Below are 16,966 nucleotides of genomic sequence, written 5' to 3'. Positions count from 1 at the left end.
CAGAGAGAATCCATATTGCGTGATTCAGTGTAATTTATCAGCATTGTGAAGACCAAGTGGCACTAGTGTTCGTCAATAATACTGACACTTACCACTATTTTGTGTCATGGAATTTTTCTTCCACAATGCAGGAATACTCTCTTCTTCGCACACTTGCATAGGGTAGTACCAAAACATTATACCTTTCTATGCCATGATTTCATTTTCATCTAAACCCACTTCATACAGCTTATCATATGAGCATACCAAAATGTGAAGAATTCCATGGAGATGACTCTTTTGCTGGCCAGTCCCTTGTTTGTGGCTGTACTGGTGCTGGTGCTGTCTGGTCATAATCATTCCATCGTTCCTCTGTTTGTGGAGGGGGTTTAGATAGCAGTGGTCCTCTTCCTGGATGGGACAGCATATTCTCCAGGTTTGACCTATATTAAAAGGTGCAGACAGTCAGGAGCATGCCTATAAAACAAAATCCAGTGTGGCTACTAAAAGTCCAGTACACAGATTGTTCTGTATAATTCACAGTTCTAATCATAGTATTCATGGCTGATAGGTGGCATGAGATCAGAGATGCTTTATTCTGTGTTAGCAAATCTGAAAATGAACCCTGTGCTGCATATGGAGCCAATAGCTGATTAAACGTGCGAGGAAATCAACCATTGGCAGAATAATGAACTAAAAGAGGTAAACAATTGTATATTGCTGTCTTCCTAGGTTATGGATGACACTGAAAATACACGTCAGGAAAGCAAAAATATGTATCTCTGGATACTTGGGTCTTGCACCTACTATTCTGTCTTTAATTTTAGAATGATTGCCTAATGAGATATGTAGATTACAACTGGATATCACAACTAACAGTGTCTGTAATTAAAATGTGGATATCCCATAGGTTGCAAATTAGTACATTTGTTGCCAGAGCTGGAGGCGGCAGAGTTAAAGATGTTAAGATTTGCATTTGGTGTGACAAAGATGGACAGGATTAGGAATCAGTATATTAGAGGGTCAGTTCAGGTTGGACAGTTTGCAGACAAAGCCAGAGAGGTGAGATTGCATTGTTTTGGACATGTGCTGAGGAGGGATGCTAGGTATATAGGGAGAAGACTGCTAAGGATGGAGCTGCCAAGTAAGAGGAAAAGAGGAAGGCCTAAGATAAGGTTTATGGATGTGGTGAGAGAGGACATGCAGATGGTTGATGTGACACAGCAAGATGGAGTGGACAGTAAGAAATGGAAAGAGATGATCCGCTGTGGTGACTCCTAATGGGAACAGCCAAAAGAAAAAGAAGTTGTTTAATTTGCAAAATCAGAAATTTGACGATTCTGCACTCTGTATTGTTATGTGTAAGTCTGCTGACAGTTTAAAACTGTCTAAGATAACTGCCTATAATTAGAATCAAGCTGTATTGTAGAATACCTTTTTGAATAGAAGAAATCCTATAACAGGGTGGCAAATATTAAGTTAGACCACCTATGCTTAGGTATAGGGATATGCAGCAATACTTATAAACGGAATGAAGATCTGATTGCACAGTTTCTTCTTACTAGAATTTAGGAGTAGATGTGCACAGACAGCTGTGGTGATACACATATATTAAACATCTGTGCTTATCTGTCACTAATTCTACAGGAGTCACTCTATAAACATTGGAAATGAGGTCAGCTTCCCTGATGGACCCCCTCCTCTTAGCTATTAAGCCATTGCTAGAGTACTCATCACCCTTATGGTCCCCAAAAGTACATTTAACTCATTCAACCCTGAACAGCAGGAGGCTAATTGACACCTTTGTTTCCTGAGGTCTTTTAAGCTAGGAAACCACTTGCTTCCTGAGAGTTTATTTCCAGATTCCTCTACTAAAAACACGTCATAATATTTATAATATCTGATAATGATGAGAGTTACAAAATGTAAAATATAATACCTTCATGGAGCACAGTGGGCTATACACTGGTGTTAGTATTAAAGCTCTGTCTGTAGTGCTGATTTTATACTGCAGGTTTATGAAAGGAAAAAATATGTTTTGTTTGCAAAAATATATTTAAATTATAGTGAAGCTATGGGTTATATCTCTGAAAGTGTGTAAGACAGATCCATAATATTGGTTGGGAAAATTGTTCACTTGTTCATGAGCTTTCCAATGATGTATGACAAGAGGGGATTGCATAATGCTGTTTTTGTGATATTTCTGAATCTATACAAACTATACAAATATTTTTCATAATATACTAAGACAATCTTAATCTAGAAAATCATTTGTGTTTGGAGCCAGTGGTAATATTGTGTACCTTTATCTTTTATAGAAGATGGCACTATTTATTAATTTGAAGGTCACACAGCCTTTATGAAATGTATGAAATTAATACGGTTATGAAAATATAGGTAATAGTCATGACTGCATTACTAAGAAGGAGTCTATATCTCAGAATGTCTACAAATTACCCATCATGTATTATGTCACTTTTATTAACACCCACTGCTTCAATACACCATCTGCAACATGACACTATCACACTCTGTTTTGCATTATTAATGTAAAAATGCAAATATTTTGTTTTTCATAACTTTTTGCAAATACTCCTTAATAACTCCATTTCTATATATCCCACGTTGACCATTTTTGCTATATGTACTTAGCAAATAATGTCAGCTTGCAGATGCCACCTTGCTCCCTTAGTTTCCATTCACCAGGACTTCAGAAATTAGACTTTGAAAACGGTGACTAAAATACTAATTTCAGGACTATAGGGAAGTCTCTTGAAAACATGAGTATACTTTTACAGGATAAACAGCAACTTTTCTATCCTGGCCAAATGTAATCTGAATTCAGTGCAGGTGGACAAAATTAATTAGTGGTTTAAAATTGCATATTTGGGAGGCATACATATATGCACCCATTGTTTCTTTGTGAATTGCTTATCCAATTTCTCCTCCCAATTCTTCCTAACATCTTCTGATTGATTCTTATAGTTATCATGCAATATTTTAGATGCTATACTAATAATTCCTTTTTTAATGGCCACTTCTGTTCTAGATTCTACTAAGAACTCTACCAGTGCTGGTATTTCATTTTGGATCCCCCTATTTCTTTTTCTTTGCCTGTACTCTGATATCAATCCTTGATATGGAAGGCAATCTCTCACCTGCAGTCCAAATAGGTTCTTAGCATCTTCCCATTCTATTACCTTTCCCTTTGTAGTTATTTGCTCCCAGTACATTGGTTCCTTTGCCAGTTTTCTCCAATATACTCCCACTCCCTCTTGCCTGTTGTCTGTGTCCCTAATTGCAATTGCCCCTATCAGCAGAATCTCCTTTCTCCATTCCTGTATCGGGTTAGTTCTTAGAATAGCTCCTGCTACTTTATGAATATAATATTCTGTATGAATATTGTTGTTCTCCTTAAAGATTTGCCTCCAAAATCCCAGTCTCTCCTTGTTACTTGAACTTCCCCATTTCTTCATTATCTATTTCCATTTTGAGTTACAGTTTTCTGCTTGTGCTATTAACTGTGTTGCTCTGAAATACAACTTCAAATCAGGTAATCCCATTCTATTAGAAGAATAACCTTATCCTATTTGACTCTTGCCATCTTCCCCTTGCAGATAAAATCCTTCAACTCTTTATTAACTACTATCTACAACTTCTCTTTTGATAAAAAATATGCCTGCCCTGCATATAAGACAAAAGGGACTAAAAACATTTTAACTGCTTGTATCCCACTATCAATGTCCATATAACAGAGCTTCCATTTTCTCAATTTTTATATTATCTTTTGTTTGGTCTCTTCTCACATATACTTAGCTGTCACATTGGTATCATTTTTAATCTATACTCTGAAATACTTCATTTTATCACCCCCATAAGTATGGATATTGCTGAACCAATTCACATGTGGGTACATAATTTACCACTGTTGTTTTTGTTTTGGCTTCATTAATTTTGTATCCCAAAAAGATCTGAAATTGTCTCAATATGTTCCTCAGCACTGGAATGTCCCTTTTTGGTTTTGTCAGGTATAAAATATTGTCATCTGCAAATAGATCCAGCTTCTATTGACTACCATGCCAACTATATCCTTGAATTTCTGAGCCCCTTAATTTCTTTGCCAGTGATTCTAAATATAATGCATACAACAAAGGGGATAGAGGACACCCCTGTCTAGTTCCTCTGCACAAGCAGTGCTTATCAGAGATGACCCCACCAACTTTAATTTTCACCTCCAATCCCTCATATTTCCTCCTAATCAACCTTATGCTTTCATTGCTCTGCTCATAAAGTCCCAACTCAGTCTATCAAACGCTTTCCCCTGCATCAAGACCTACAGAAAACAGTGGTATTTTCTTATATTCTGCTTCCCTCTGGATCATCACTATTCTGTTAATGTTGTCAAATGTTTGCCTTCCCTCCACAAAACCACATTGATCCACATCTATCAATTTTGGCATCCCTTTTGCCATTTTTTTTGCCATTATAGACATAAACACGTTATAATTATGATTTAGTATTGAAGTGGGCCTATATGAAGCTGGTCATGATTTAGCATTGAAGTGGGTCTGTATCAAGCTGGTTCTGATGGATCTTTACCCTGTTTGGGTATTACAGATACTGCCACTTTCTTCCAGGTTGTCGGTACTTCTTCTCTTAAAATACTGTTAAACAAAACCTTCCAGACCTTTATCAGTTTTCACCTTCTAGCTTCCAAACCATCACAGGAATACCATCTATTCTTGGGGACTTTCCTGTAGATTGGTTATACTTCACCATTTTTATCTCATCTTCTACTATCCCAATTATTAGTAATTGAGCCTCTTCTCCCTCTAGCATGGGCATATTTAATGTTTCCATAAAAGTTTCCATGCAGAGAAGGAATGATGTTTAAAATAAGGCAGGATCTGAATGAGCTATGGAATGGTTGACTGCCAATGACTGGATATATTAAAAGTGATGTATAATATTTGCAGCTACAGTTGTGTTGGCACAATTTGTAAAGTATAATGTTTGCAACTGAGATTATGCCGCTGTGATTTATTTTCATAGGTTCATAGGTTCATAGGTTCATACTAGGCTATCTGCCCGAGGGCATTTACAAGCCTAGCCCATAGTTTTGTGGCTTACGCCACCCCTTTAGTATGGGGAACTATACCCATTATTTTGCTGTGCCTCTGTGGAGCAGTGACACTGAGGTAATCCCTGGGGTATATCTGCGATCTCCCATCCATTGGTCAAGATTTCTCTTGAACAAGGCCAGCGAGGTGCTCTGCCTCACATATACTGGGATTTTGTTCCACAGCATAGGGAGTCTTTGGGTGATGAATCTATCCCTCCAGCACGTCCTATTAATAGCCGTGTCGAGGTTTAAGTCTCCCGCCCTTGTGGCTCTGACGGATCTAGATTTTTTGAGGTGAAGCATATTCATCAAATCTGGGTTTGACATGGCCTTGTATGTTAGGCAAAGGTCACCTCTGAGCAAGCGGTAAGCGACTGAATAGAGCTGGAGTTCTTATATAAATGTAAGATTGTCTGGGTCACACATGGTAATTTAATAAAAATGTTTCTTGTAAAAACAATAATTGTGGATTATCTAAGTAAGTTAATAGAATTAGAGAATTGGTGGACAGATAATGTTGGTCTTTAGAGTTATCATTGATGAATGGCAATTTTATTACCTAATTTTATCCAGGGATTACACATGCTTCATTTTCTGCACATATGCAGATAAAATGTGGCCAGAAGGTGTTTGAAAAGCATTTGTTGAGAACTCAGAGCATATAATTCCTTTACAGAATGTTCTAGTGGCTGCACTGTACAACATAAGGACTACTGAGCCAGAATTTGGTAAGGATCAGACTTTTGGGAGATTCTGTTCCTTTTATGTAAACATCTTGCAGGTACATAAGTCTGATAATTAAGGCTGTGAAGACACTCACAAGGAAAAATGACTAACATCATGTGACTGTGATGGTCTATATTGTAGCTAATGAAAGGTCTACCATAAGCATACCTTCCGATATGTACTAGGCACTAAGCTCATGCTTGCTGACTGCGGCAGAATGCGGAGAGCAGTTCTAAAAGAACAAGATGAATCGGCACACATATTTTATTGCAATTTATGAGACTTCTGTCTTTTAAAATTAATTATTGAAACTTGTGTGAATACTTTTTTCCATTTTGTATCTGTGCTGTATCCTTCTGCGCTGTTTGCTATGTCTTCTCTCTTATTATTGTGGCTGAAATGGACCCCATGTTTATAGATTCATTCAGTTTTTTTTATTTTTATATTTTGATGAGAATATCTTACTGGTTGTAGAACCTCTGTTCAGTGATACGTAGGGAAGAGAAAACTCCATTGATGCATCACAGTACAAGACAAAATGCCGATTATCATAGAAAAGAAAAAAAATATGAAAACAATTATTACTACTGATGCAATAATGCAAAAGGCATTCTTAAAGAAGTGATTAATGCCTGATATTCAGGTTTATTGTTCAAATAAAGATAACTTTACAGCAAAGCAAAAGAATCATATGTACACAACTTAAAAAGTAATGATTTCATAACTGATTCTATTCACCAAGGAAATGAAAAAGTGAAAACATTCCTTTAACAAATCTGTGTCAAAGAAGTATGGTAAAACCAAATTTGCCAGTAACAGCAGTTCTATGTCTAATGTTCCTGCATGGTAGCTGGGTTTGATAATGGTGATGTCACATCCCAAAGGGTGAGCCCTAAGCCAGTGAGCCACAGACCTGCGCTTACATTCTTCATTCTGGTACTGGAACATTGAAAGATGGCAGCACCTGTGAAGGGACAGGACCAAGCTCCTAGATGGTCTGCCAAAGTGACCAAAATTATGGTCTATCTTCTTAGGGAATCGTACCTGGAACAGATAATTTATGTCTATGTGGGTTAGAATGGAAAAAACTGACATCCCTGAGAGGGATCACCTACTCTGGTCCCTAGTGCCGCCGCAGGTATGATGACCTTCAAAGGCATAGGCCTGACCACCTGGCTGAGTGGGTAAGGCAATTGATAGCAGGAAGGCCAGAATTCTATAATAAGTATTTTTACATGTTTTTTTTAAATTGTATCGAAAATAGGTTTAAAACTTATAGTACAGAAATATTGCATAACTGCAGATAACTGCAAGAGAAAATGTATTTGTAAGTACAAATATGTATCTATATATAATCCAAAGGCATGAGCAGGCATAAACATAACTGTAAACAGAAGCACATCTGTATAAAGATATGACATGCTTTTGTGTATAAATACAAATATATATATATATATATATATATATATATATATATATATATATAAAAATAAAGAAGTATGTGTAAGTAGATACATATGTAAATATATCTGTAAAAGACAGATGTAAATCTGCATGACTATACATACAAATATATTTTCATTTTCATATATGAGAGTGTATATATATATATATATATATATATATATATATATATATATATATATATATATATATATATATGTGTGTGTGTGTGTGTATGTGTAAATATATATATATATATATATATATATATATATATATATATATATATATATATATACACACGTGTGTGAGTGTGTATTTATACACAATCAGAAAAAAACATATTTGCATTGCCACTTAATTTCAAATACTGTAACTATTAGTATTAGATGCAATTCAGACAATTGTTTAAAAATACTTATTTGTGTAGGTCTCATAATTTTTTATTAATATGGTAGTAGTATTTTCCAAAATATTAACTGCACATGCAAATTAGCTGAACTCTGTTAGTCACCACACCATAGTCAGAGTGGAGGTGGGGGTTGGGGTGAGAGTTAAAATAGCAAGTGAATGACCAGCATAGAGCTTACAGAGAAATACACTGTTTGATTAATTCTGCATATGTTTCTGCTTAAACCCCTTATACAGTTAGATTTATTAAGCTGCAAACTATCAAGGCACACATTGCCGAGATATTTCTAGTGCATCCATCTGTAAAAATAAATATGTTTTGTTTAATACAAATTGAACTGAAGGGATGTCATGGCTTCTTTTCAGTTGCTACATTTTTTTGTGTGTGTACAACTTGAGGGAAAGGTAAAAGTGGGTTGTGTAGAGCAAATTTGCATGATACTACTTAAAACTGCAAGTACAGTATGTAAGGCATAGTGAAAAGCAGAAACTATGAAGGAATTGTACAAATGGGTTCCATAAACTACCCGTCTCCCAACAGACAAGCTGTGCAGAGACATAAAAATGCAACAGTAGGAAGTCATGTAGTCCTTCTAGTTGCTCACATTCAGTACTGAGGAAGAAATACAGATTAGCACAGATGGATTAGTTACAATCAAAGTATGAAATTCTGTGCTTTGCTATTTTCATACTTAATAAATGAAAGCGTAGAGCAAAACTCAATAGAAATGTGTACAGAAATAAGCAAACACCTTGCAACATCAACTTCAGCATCTTGCTAAATAGTAAACATACTCATGTCAGATATATTGCAAAACGCATACCTGAGATAGTTAAAGGAACACCCTCTACATCTTTTCTATGCAGCAGAAGAGAAGATAACATACAATCGACCCCAGGAGAACAGCAGACTTATTGAGGGTGCTTGTGTGTATGCAAAAAAAAAATAAATAACTTTTAAAGGAGAAATTTAATGTAATACATGAAGATTTTAAGTTTTGTACTTATTTTGTAAGTTTAAATGCAGATAGCAGAAAGTATACAACCGCAGCAGAATTCACACCAGCCAGAAAGTTCAAGTGTATTTCCATTTCTTACATTACAATAGCATATGTCATTACTATGAGTAGCCTGATGATGTGAAAAGCATCATTACTTCATAGCAATATACTGACTGTTGCCATGTTTCCAAATAGTTTCCAACACTTTTCCATAATTTGAATAAAGATTTAACAAAACTAAAAAAAAATGTTAATAAAGATTGCACTGATGCATTACATTGTGAGTGAATGTATTGTCTCCATTTCTTGTTAGCCTTTCTGCCTTTTTCTTATTTTAATTATGCATTTCTTCATTTTCTTTTTCCTCCCATTTGTATTCATTTTCCCTCTGATGTAGAATCCTTAGGAGCACCCAACCATATTCCTCCAAGGTCAGGGAGCATTCACCATCTGTCCATCTAGGTACATTGTAGTAGCCAGCAGGCACCCTGGCAAGCCTCACTGACCATGAGGTTTGGGACTTGGCTAAGGATGTGGTGGAGCAGTTAGTGGAGAGACATCTTCAGCCAGTCCAGTATTCTCTTCGGTGGGTTGAAGAAATGCTGCCTTGGTTGGCACCAACCACTGTGCCACAACAGACCACTGTCCCCTCAACACTGGGGTCCTCCTCTGCAACACCAATAAGAAGTGGAAACGCGTGAGGTCCTGTTGACCTGGGGTCATTCTGAGCTCAGCCCCCACACTACTCCTCCCTCCTACACTGTCAAACCTACTTTATATGAAAATTACCCTCTTAATGAAAATAAATTAATAAATAAAATTTAAAAATAAAGGCATCTCTCCTTACCAAAAATATAGCACATTTTCTTTCTCACCTCCTCCAGTACAACATGATTGATGTTTTCCTTCTGTGGTTCCCCTTTTTGTTATGGATCCCCTTTTTTCAATTTTTCCTGTCTTTCCCTTCTACTTAAACAAATCAATAAGGTGTCCACATAAGGATACCCCTATATAAACATATAAAACCCTTTATATTTTTAATAAGCTATTAATAAAACATGTGTTGCACTGTGCTTTCCTTAATTCAAGCATTCATTCACAATACCTGAACACATATGAAAGAATTCTAGCAATTACATTTTAAGTAATACTTCACACATGTTTAAGGATTAACTTCAGCTAGTTTACCCTTTGGCACAAGTAGGCATTTTTTAAACACCATCACATTTACTTATTCAGCACAAATAATTTGTAATTACTGAATTATCATGTAGGCGTAGCAGTGCCTTTCACTGATAACCACTATGCAAGTGCGAACCACAGGACTATGAATACCATCCTATATATAAACAATAATCCTTATCTGAACTTTTTCTTATAAGGTTTGCTCTGCCATGCCACATAAAAACATGTAAAATAATACAGTAACAATTCCTTCTGTGTGCATGTTGCATTTTACATAATTCGTTCTCTATCCATTTTTTTTATTTCATAGTTCCACTCTTGTGTGAAACCAGTCTTTGAAAAATTATTGTTTGTAGATCTTAAAGTACTTAAATAGAATATGGTTGGAGTTGTTTCTTTATTGTAAAAGTACATCACCCGCGGCACAAATGAGTATTTGTTGTACTCAGTCTGATGGTTTCCCTAACAGTTGTCAATGCATCTTATGCATGCTCCTGCTTAAAAAAAAAAAAAAAAAAAATATATATATATATATATATATATATATATATATATATATATATATATATATATATATTATAGAGAGAGAGAGTGATGGCATAACAGTTGAGGAAGCTAGAGGTAATGGAGATGAATTGCCTGAGATGGATAGTAGGATGCACACTGTGGGATAGATTAAGGAATGAGGACATTGGCACAGTAGCTCCAGTTGAAGACAATGCCAAAGGGAACAGATTACTGGGGTTAGGGCATGTGTGCAGAAAAACAAAAGGTGATTTAGTGGGAGAAAGAAAGAAAGCAAGAGAAAATCAAGCTGTCCTCAATAATCCTACATACTGTGACCCAAAGGAAACAGCCAATATCCTAGCTGACAAATGTAAGCTCAGTTTTACTCAACCCATGGTTATAGTTATTCCACAGATTCTACTATCTCAGCTACCCCCTTTAATTACTATGAAACAAGGTCTCAGCCCTCTAAAATCATTTCATCCATGGGCCCTGTTAACATATCAGGTTGCCTGATTATCAGGGCCAAATAAGGTCTAACTGAACCCTACTTAACCTCAAAAATCTAAGCCTCTCCACAGGTTACATTTCTGATGTCTGGAAAACAACCATTATAATGCCATTACAGAAGAGGTGACCCAACCACAGATCCTGGTAACTATAGGCCTGTTAGCCTTACTAACCTCATATACAAAGCTATGGAGTGTTTTATCTCTGACCCGATTAATCTGGACATCAAAAATCTCTTATTGCAGGATGATTATTGGTCTGGTTTTCTCAAAGAAATGTCCTGCCTCTTTAATCACATTAATGTCTTTGAAAAAGAATCCAAAGCAGAGAATACTGGTTATGTAGCACATATAAATATTCTGAACCTGCTCAAAGCCTTTGGCACTATTCCCCATGCAGGCATTATTGACAGACTTGTATAGCTGAATATAAATCCTTATTTTGTGCTGTGGATAACAAACTGGTTGTCTGACAGAACCCACATGATTAGATTTATAGGTGCCACTTTTAAAAGTAAACAAGTTACCAGTGGTGTACCACAGGGCTCAGTGTTGGACCATCTTCTATTTCTCATCTATTTATCAGATTTTCACATTTAACTACTGGCATATGGCTATCTACGTTCACAGGTGACTGTAAATTGAGTGTTGCTATTTGATCTTACACTCACTCACAATTGATTCAACATGGATTAGACCATGTTAATTGGTGCAAGGATAATGGCAACAAATTAAATGAGAAAAATTGTAACAGAGTTCATTTTGTAAACAAAATATTTTCACATACCAAATAGATGACACATCTCCTCCAATCAGATGCTGTCATAAGAGATCTAAGCACTCTAGTTGATAATTCCATATCGTTGTTCATTGGGTCTTCACATTAGTTCAGAAAGACTTCTGTCTAGGTCATCTAATTTCCAAAGGCATCTCCACTAGATCCAAAAAAGGATTAATTCCTCTTTATTTGTATCTCATCAGATCCATTATTGAATGTAAGGCACCATTTGTAATATGTTTGCCTAAACATATCATCTCTTGAAAACTTCAATAAAACATCACCATGAAAGGAACAATGCTCTGAGATGCTTTTAACCTTTTATTGCACGTGAAATAAAAGGTTGCAAGCATCTCCGTGCATTGCTCCTTTCATGGTGATGTTTTATTGATGTTTTTCGAGAGGTGAAGTTTTTGGGGGCTAGATGGTTGTATTTTTTGTGCCTAAACATATCAGACAGCTTGGGAGACCTCAGAAATTCATAACTAAAAGATCAGTGGCCTCAGAAATCTTAGTTATCAAGATAGACTAATGGGTACCTCTCTGTACTCAGTGTCTTATAGACTCCTCCATCGAGATCTGTGTCTACCGTTTGTGAGCCAAGAAAGACCCTACCCTCTTTGACCTCTTATTCCTTAACAGAACTATTCTACATCAGCATCAACAGATGCATGTCTGGTGTGGGGCAAACGGGGTGGCTACCTTGGACAGACAATGTATTAAGAGGCACATTTCTGAGCTTTTTTGTTTTTGGTGAAGAAGTTGGACAGGTGATCCCTTTTTTTGCCTTTCAACTTAATGTTTTGAAGGGTGGCAAAGTGGAGGAGCAGTACTGAGCACCAAATAAGCCAGCTATGGCGCTGGTCATCAACACTCTTTTTCCAGTTTTGTACATAGAGTTAGGGTCTCACATCAAGCATAATCACCATCTAGATTCAATAGTCACAGAACAAAAGATAAGTAAGACACTCGTGTGGGATAGATTCACATCTAAATATATCCGTCAGCTCTGTAACAAACTTTGGCTTCGTGCCAAGCAGAGTAGTACACTTGTTACCGTCAAAGTAAACTTCGATAATTAAATGCACACCCTCAAATCCTTCCCTGGTCTAGCTTGTCCTTGCCCTCTTTAAGGCTGAAGGACATTTTTGAATAAGGATTTTTGGCTTGAGTTTTAATGTCTAAAGACTGATTGCCTAGTACTTACCTATGAACCTAAGAGATGGATGGATTTCTTGAGAGAAGGCCTGTGACAGCCAGTCATGTCTGTTGAAGAACATAGAAGAGTGGCATTGAATTGAAAATAATGGTGATAACCCAACCGCATGTATAAAATTGGAAAAAGGGAGTTGATGATGATATAATTATTCTGTTTGTTTATGCTGAGCAATACAATAAAACAATACATATGAACATGCCCTGAGAATCTATGAGATTCTTTCCACTCATGCTAACTGGCCAACAGGATTGGTCAGTTAGCATGACATAGATAATCTCTGACTGATTCAGAAACAAATTAAAGCTGCATAGATAAACATTTCATTAATGTCTCATTACCCTGTCTCTGAGCTGGACACTGTGTTGCCAGACTTATCAGCACTAGTGTTCTCTATACTGGCCCATGCAGTTGAGGTAGGAAAGGCATCCCTCAGCATCAGACACACACAAACATAACAATACTCACTCACACACCATGCACTCTCCAATACACACACACACACACACACACACACACACACACACACACACACACACACACACACACACACGCATTTAATATTAAGGTTTCCCATCCATTGGTCTAGGTTGTGCTTAAATTGGGTGATAGATGAACTCAGCTTCACATTGATGAGAAGCCTGTTCTGTAGGAGGTGCAGTCTCTGGAACACATATCTGTCTCTCCAGCATGTTCTGTTTAAGTCACAGACAAAACCCAGGTCCCTAGACCATGTATTTCTGGTACTGTTTGACTTACAAATATGCAGAAGATTCTTAAGTGTGGGGTTTGTAGATGCCTTGTAAATCAAGCATAGATCACCCCTCAGTAATCTATATGAGAATGAGTAGTGGGAAAGGGCTTTAAAGTGCTCTGCATAAGGCAGATTTGTTATACCTTGTATTCTTTTTATAAGGAACCTCAGAAGTTGTTGTAGTTGCTGCATATGCCTGGTCATGTACATACTGAAGGGAGTATTGTACTCTATGATTGGTCTGATAAGGGCAGAGTACAATGGGATGACGTTTTTGGACCTAGATGCCGTGCTTTTACCTATAAGTTGTGGAACATAAAAGGATTTCTTCATCACTGTGGCCTAGTGGTGGTTGAAGGTAAAGTAACTGTCTACATGCGTAACCAGATCCCTGACCACTGGTTCAACTCTTAGGGGCATATAATCAACATGGTAATTAGCCGGTATGGTTGACTTCTCAAAGGGTGCAATTTTGCATTTCTTAGCATTGAGTTTGAGACCATGACTTTAGCACTATTTGTTAGTCAGTGATAGGCCTTCTTGATGATTGCTAGTGTCTGCAGGGGAGTCGATGACAATTCCCTACTTTAAATCATCTATAAACTTAGTCAGTCATAAACATTCAGTATTTTCTTCCATTTCAGAAAAATAGATGCCAAAAAGGAACAGGCCCTGTGGGACTAGACTAGTGACCAGCCTCTTGGTGGAGGTGGCTTCACCTATTTTGGCCTTCTGGGTCCTAAAGGTTTTTGGTTTCACTGGGTCCCTAGATTTAATTTTTATTTCAAGCAATGCTGGCTTATGGTCAGATCTGATGAGTGAAGACATTACACTAGGTCAGGAAAAATGCTCCCCCATGTTTGTGAATACAAGGTAATGTGTGTTCCTACCCCCTGGTAGGAGAATGGACTAACTGTTCCAGGATGTGTATTATTGAAGTTAGGAATTGCTGGGCTTGTGCATTAGAAGTGGTGTAGGATTCCCAGTTTATAGAGGTATTAGTTGAGCTTCCCCCTGAATATTTTATTGGGTTGATTGGTGAGGGACTCTAGTACACTGAGATAGGTAGCATGGGTTTTTCCTGAGACATGGGGGGGGGACCTATAGGTTGCAAGGATATGGTAAAAGACCCTGTATATGGTGAGTTGCATATGCATGAGTTACAGTCGTTCATACACTTTAGTCAAGATGTGAGGTTGCTTTTAATACCGACTGAGACTCCTCCACCTTTAGTTCCTTCTTGTGCAGTAGCTGGTATAACAGTATGAAAGGCATTATGACCTTGAATTGCCAGAGTACTTTCTCTGACTTTAAACCACATCTCTGTTACTACACAGAGAGAAGAAGGTTTGCAGGGAGTGGAGTTTCTTGTTAAGACTTCTAGCATTGAGCAGTACCACCTTCAGATATTCCTTTTTAGGTTCAATTAAATTGACAGGTTTATCAGTTTGGCATCGCCTATAAAAAGGCACTATAGGAGTGGAAAAGGCCTTTGTTAATCTCTGAAAGCCTAGAATGGATAAGTACAGACCATCCCTGGCAAAGCAGAGTGGTCTGTCAACCATGTTCTCACAGGCCATCAGATATTGTACCCCCTTGGGTTAATATTAGAAGCTAAGCCAGTTGTAAAAGTGAATCATTTTCTGTTGGTAATGTTGCATCACTGGAGAAGCTGTTAATTGCAATATGAATGTTGGTAACAGACTGATTAATTGGTGTAATTATGGGTATTTAAGGAGAGATTGTCTAAGGTGTTTCAGTTCTGAAGAGTCCTTGTAGATGGATGAAAGCACTTAACTTTTGGTTTTCTGCAATACATTTTTGTGTGGAATTGAACTTGCCTTGAGATTTGGATACCGTGTATTTTTCTGTTTTTTGTTCTTGGTTCTACTTATATTGCACAGGACACATGCTTTTTTGAGAGTTTTAGGAAGGTTACTTGTAAGTGCCTCAGCATAAGTAGCTTTAAATGTAGGGTCTTCACCCTGAGCAGTAGGCATGGTGCAAGTGTCACTGATCACTTCTATAGGAATTAGTTTTGGTTGTATGAGAGAGTTTTAACTCCAGAGTTAAACTATATGTACACCTCTCTCATACTTTATGATTTATTAAGAATAAGTGAATGTCAGAGTACATGAGGTAACTGCTACAATGCCTCACAATACCCATCTGAACCAGTTTTCCACAGAGAAAGTCAGGAAGTGCATATCCATGACAGCTTATCTACTAGGAAGAAGTGAGGGAAACTTAAATATTTAAATACAAGAAATTTGATCAGCAATGCTAAGCTGTGAGTAAGCTAGATGATCTAGTAATTTAAAAAAATCTGTCTAGACAGTAAGGGTATTTTAAGGGAAACTTACACTGTGAGAGATCGGCATCTACACAGATAACAAGGGGGAATTACGCTGTGTGATATCAGAGACTATACAGATGACTGCTAGGTGCCACTGTGTGGAGTGAAGCAGTTACGCAACTAAATACTGTAAAAAAGGTAAACAAATGCAGATATTCAACACAGAAACAATTAATGCAGCTGTATCAAAAACAATGGGCAAAACAAGTGCCAAAACACTGGATATGGTAAAGTAAGTCTTAGCTTGCATGTGCGTTATGAGCCAAGTGTTGCACAACTGTGATGCTTAAATAATACCAGAGATTCAATTTAAAAAAACACAAACAAGGCTCTGTAGCTAATCAAAAACAGCACACTCTTCTTTCCTTTACACAATCTTGGGCCAGAAAATGCACAAGGTCCCTTCTACTCTCACTAAAGTTGAACCAACGCAGCTCTAACTAAAGACTGTAAAAAGGGTCAAAAAGTGCAGATATTTGACACAGAAACACACAATTAATGCAACAAAAACAAGTGTCAAAACAGTGGATATAGTAATGTAAGTCTTAGCTTTTGTAGAGTTTAGCAGAAAACAACAACACTCTTTTTCTCAAATAGCAAGGTTGCTGAACATTGCCAAATGCCTCAGGCACAGGGATTCAATTTTTTAAACAAGCTAGCCCTCTAGACAATCAAATAAAGGCAAAATAAGACTTGCAATAGCAATATCCAGCTCAGAAGGGCATACGCTGTCCTCTCTTGCCCCATGACTGTGGACCACAAACCTTCCTAATGTAAAATAACTGGTTTGGAATCCAAATGCTTAATCCTGAACAAAGACACTTAGAATAAGAGGCATAGTAAGCCTGCACCAGTAATTCCCAGCTCAGAAGGTTGGAGGTTACCCTCGCCTCCCAAAAGAGTGTAGACTCAAAACATTCTTAATGTAAAATAACTGTTTTTGAGCCCACATGCTTAAACCAGAACTAAGACACTTTTA

The 16,966-nt window shown here is 37.2% G+C and overlaps 1 protein-coding gene across 1 annotated transcript in view; it reads right to left on the bottom strand.

Annotated features, from left to right (window-relative positions):
• Positions 1–232: 232 nt before the first annotated feature.
• LOC122805938 (epidermal growth factor receptor kinase substrate 8-like protein 3) overlaps positions 233–16,966 on the bottom strand; it is a 260,739-nt gene continuing 244,005 nt past the window's right edge. Inside the window, exon 8 of the mRNA XM_044076182.1 lies at positions 233–422. Coding sequence (XP_043932117.1) covers positions 233–422 — 190 coding nt within the window. The remainder of the gene's footprint in view (positions 423–16,966) is intronic.

This window comes from Protopterus annectens, chromosome 7.part0 (assembly GCF_019279795.1).
Source record: "Protopterus annectens isolate FY-2018-M chromosome 7.part0, PAN1.0, whole genome shotgun sequence".
NCBI lineage: Eukaryota > Metazoa > Chordata > Ceratodontiformes > Protopteridae > Protopterus > Protopterus annectens.
Note: the sequence above shows the minus strand (reverse complement) of the source record. Positions and strands in the feature narration are given on the sequence as shown.